Source organism: Eulemur rufifrons, chromosome 15 (genome assembly GCF_041146395.1).
Source record: "Eulemur rufifrons isolate Redbay chromosome 15, OSU_ERuf_1, whole genome shotgun sequence".
NCBI lineage: Eukaryota > Metazoa > Chordata > Mammalia > Primates > Lemuridae > Eulemur > Eulemur rufifrons.
Window position 1 is genome coordinate 35,038,895 of NC_090997.1, and position 3,098 is coordinate 35,041,992.

At 34.8% G+C, this 3,098-nt stretch overlaps 1 protein-coding gene across 1 annotated transcript; it reads right to left on the bottom strand.

Moving 5' to 3' along the window:
* Nucleotides 1-2,446: 2,446 nt before the first annotated feature.
* Nucleotides 2,447-2,711, bottom strand: LOC138395877 (thioredoxin-like). Its single transcript, XM_069488908.1, has 2 exons — nt 2,609-2,711; nt 2,447-2,565 (listed from the first exon to the last, which is right to left on the bottom strand). Exons 1-2 carry the CDS (start codon nt 2,709-2,711, stop codon nt 2,447-2,449), a joined length of 222 nt encoding a protein of 73 aa, XP_069345009.1.
* Nucleotides 2,712-3,098: the final 387 nt, after the last annotated feature.

Here is a 3,098-nt window from a genome sequence, read left to right on the forward strand (position 1 = left end):
GAAGAATGAAAGAACGAGGGGTTCAGAAGTAGAGGTCGCTTGCAGACCTGGTGTAGCACAAGCAAGCAAAACACAAGTAAGAAATGGACCAGCAAATATGTAAAACACTTATAGTCTTTTGTGCCTCTTTGTCTGGCAGGGTTGGGCTGGTGGTATTTTTCCAAGTAACTACAGGGGTCTGTTCCAAATTCCGGTATCCTCTGTTTGTTGGCTGTGTACCCTTGGCCAAGTTATATAATATCTCTGAGGTTTAATTTCTTCACCTGTTAAATAAGCATACCATTGCCCACATTCCATGGATCCTCTGCAGGTGTGTTCATTTTGTGATAATTCACCTATAAACTTAAGATTTGTGTAGTTTTCTGATTTTATGGTACGTATCAATAACATGTTTATTTAAAATGTGTGTATACATGCATATATATATCTAAGTATATTTATATATTAATATTTGTGCCTACCAGATAGTAGAAACTACTGTTATTAGATGGTTTTAAAAATGATGCAGGGAACAGCAATTGTAAATAGATTCCTGATAAGGTCACATTTGAGCAAATTTTTAAAATTTGGTTATGCTTAACCAAGTTTGATTGGCATATGGTCATTTGTTTTTTTAAACACAGGCAAATGCTTCTTTCTTTCTGAAGGCTATGGAATTACAGTTGGTCTATGCAATGTCAAAGAGTAAAAAATCTAGGCAGTTAAATGGATATTTGGATTGCTATAATGAATTGAACACTCAGATAGGCAAACATACACCTTTGTTTAACTAAATTGTTAAATTTAAATTCTGCTGTTTGGAATTATGTAATTACTATTTCCCAAATTATGAAAAAGTATGGAATGTTAATAGGTGTTAAGGGACAAAAAACTAACACGGCCAACTGAGTTTGGGAAACTTCTAGTGTGCTTTATGGTTCTTTAGAGGTAAATGGAATTTTGCATGTTTTTTGGAAATGGAACCATACTCTCATGAAACAAGTTGAGACGTATGGATGTACATATTTTTTGACTCACAGTTGGGGTTGAAAGAGATTTGGTTGGTTAATTGATATTGATAGTCCTGCAAAGTAAGAAATGATAATTTCCTCAATTCTTAGGCCATCATTACTACTTTATTTGGAAGTTGGGAATTTACTTTTATGACTCGACCTAACAGACTTTAAATTTTTCAAGGACAAGAGCTGTGTCATGTATATATATATAGGCTTCCAGCTTCTATACTAGGTAGAGGTTAAATGATTACAAATTGGCCTGATTATAAGTACTTGAAAGAAGTTTGGGTTTTTTTTAAAAATGAAATTATATGAAAGGCACACATTTTGATGAAGTTTTAATTCTTCTGGTTGGCTAAGAACTATGGAATTTGGGAAGATAATTTATAAGTAGTGTTTCAGAGTTATTTTGGCCCTAGATTTTACAAGGTACTTACAAGGTACTGGTAGGAATGAAGATTTTCATTCTCAAAGAAGTCTTTTCTTGGCCCTTCCTTTTGTTCACTGGAAATGCTGAAAATATTTATAAGTAATGAAACTTTGAAGTAGTCTCCTTGCCCTTTGTCTAATATTTTCTCTTCTGATACCAGAGTTCTTTCTAAAACACAAGTCTAAATTAGGGGTCAGTAAAGGGCCAGATTACAAATATTTTAGGTTTTATGGGCCACATAGTCTTGGTGTCTATTGCAGCTACTCAATTCTTCCCCTTCCCGTGTAGAGCAAAAGTAGCCATAGATACTATATAAAGGATGAGTGTGGCTGTGTTCCAATAACACCTTATTTACTAGAACAGGCAGATTTGGCCCTCAGGCTGTTATTTGCTGACTCCATTAAAATCATGTCACTGTGTTGATGGTTTTCCATTGCAACAGAATAGAATTTGATATATCTAGTGCTCTTTGCAATCTGGCCCCAGTCTATTATCCTACCATTATTTTTAACTACATCTCAAAACATCCTCCATTATATTGTGCTGATTACCTCCTGGGTAGGTTACCAGACAGCAGGGCGTTATGGTCCCCAGCAGCCCTGGTGTCCTGCCCCTTGACTAAATCAACATCTTTGCTACAGCTGACCCTGGCCTAGAGCCACGTCTTAGGTTCTACAGGCACTGTTGTGCAGGTTGAATATTAATTCCCAAATCTTAATTAATCACCAGAGATACCTATGTTTAGCTAATTGAGTTGTCATCAGAAAACAGACATATCCATGTGCATGGGTTGTGTAAAAGATTCAGACTACTATTTTTTTAAATATATATTTTCTTTTTCTTTCTTTTTTTTTTTTTAAAGGGTAGAATGAATATTCTATGTCATTTATAACCAGATGACAGCTGGGTATATAGTCTTTATACTTGATCTTTCATTTTTGAACATGCAAAACTTATGGGTTTGGGTTTTAACCAGCTGATGGCTGGTTATGTTTTCAGAATACATGATTAGATTAATTCATTAATGGTGCCTTAAAGTTTTTCCGTATTCACCTACATTTTGTCCCTTTTTAAAAAACTGGAAGGTTGTCATGCATTTGACTTCATACTCTGAAGCAACATCTTGACAGTCATTAACATCTACTTCAAAGAATATCACTCTAGTATATTTTTCAGACGGAACGGAAGAAAGGCTTGATTATTTTGCAAGACGCCCACCGTGAGGCTGAGAAGTCAACCACTACGAGTTTATCTCCTGCACTGTCAAGGCCTCTTGAAAAGTGCATTTGCTCTCCATTTGCTTCACCTTTCTTGCTACTGGGCTCTGACAAGTGACCATAAGAACCTTTACATACATTTTCAATTCTGACTTTTTAAACATATTCATCAAATTGTTTGGCAAATTCAAAATAGCAATAGCTATTTAAGTTTCTTAAGTATGTAGTTAGTGGAGAAGGAGTGAAATGACACAGCCCATATATATTATAACCTGTTATTTTACCAAGAAACATTTTCAGTTCTGGAGAAGACAAGAAAAACCATTATATTATTAGGGGAGGTGCAATAAAAGATCAGAATAATTGAATAAAAGTGTTAATAAACAGGGTTCACAGAGTAGAAAAGAATTCTTTTGGTTTAAAGTTTCATAGTTTTTGAGTGTTTATTCACTCATT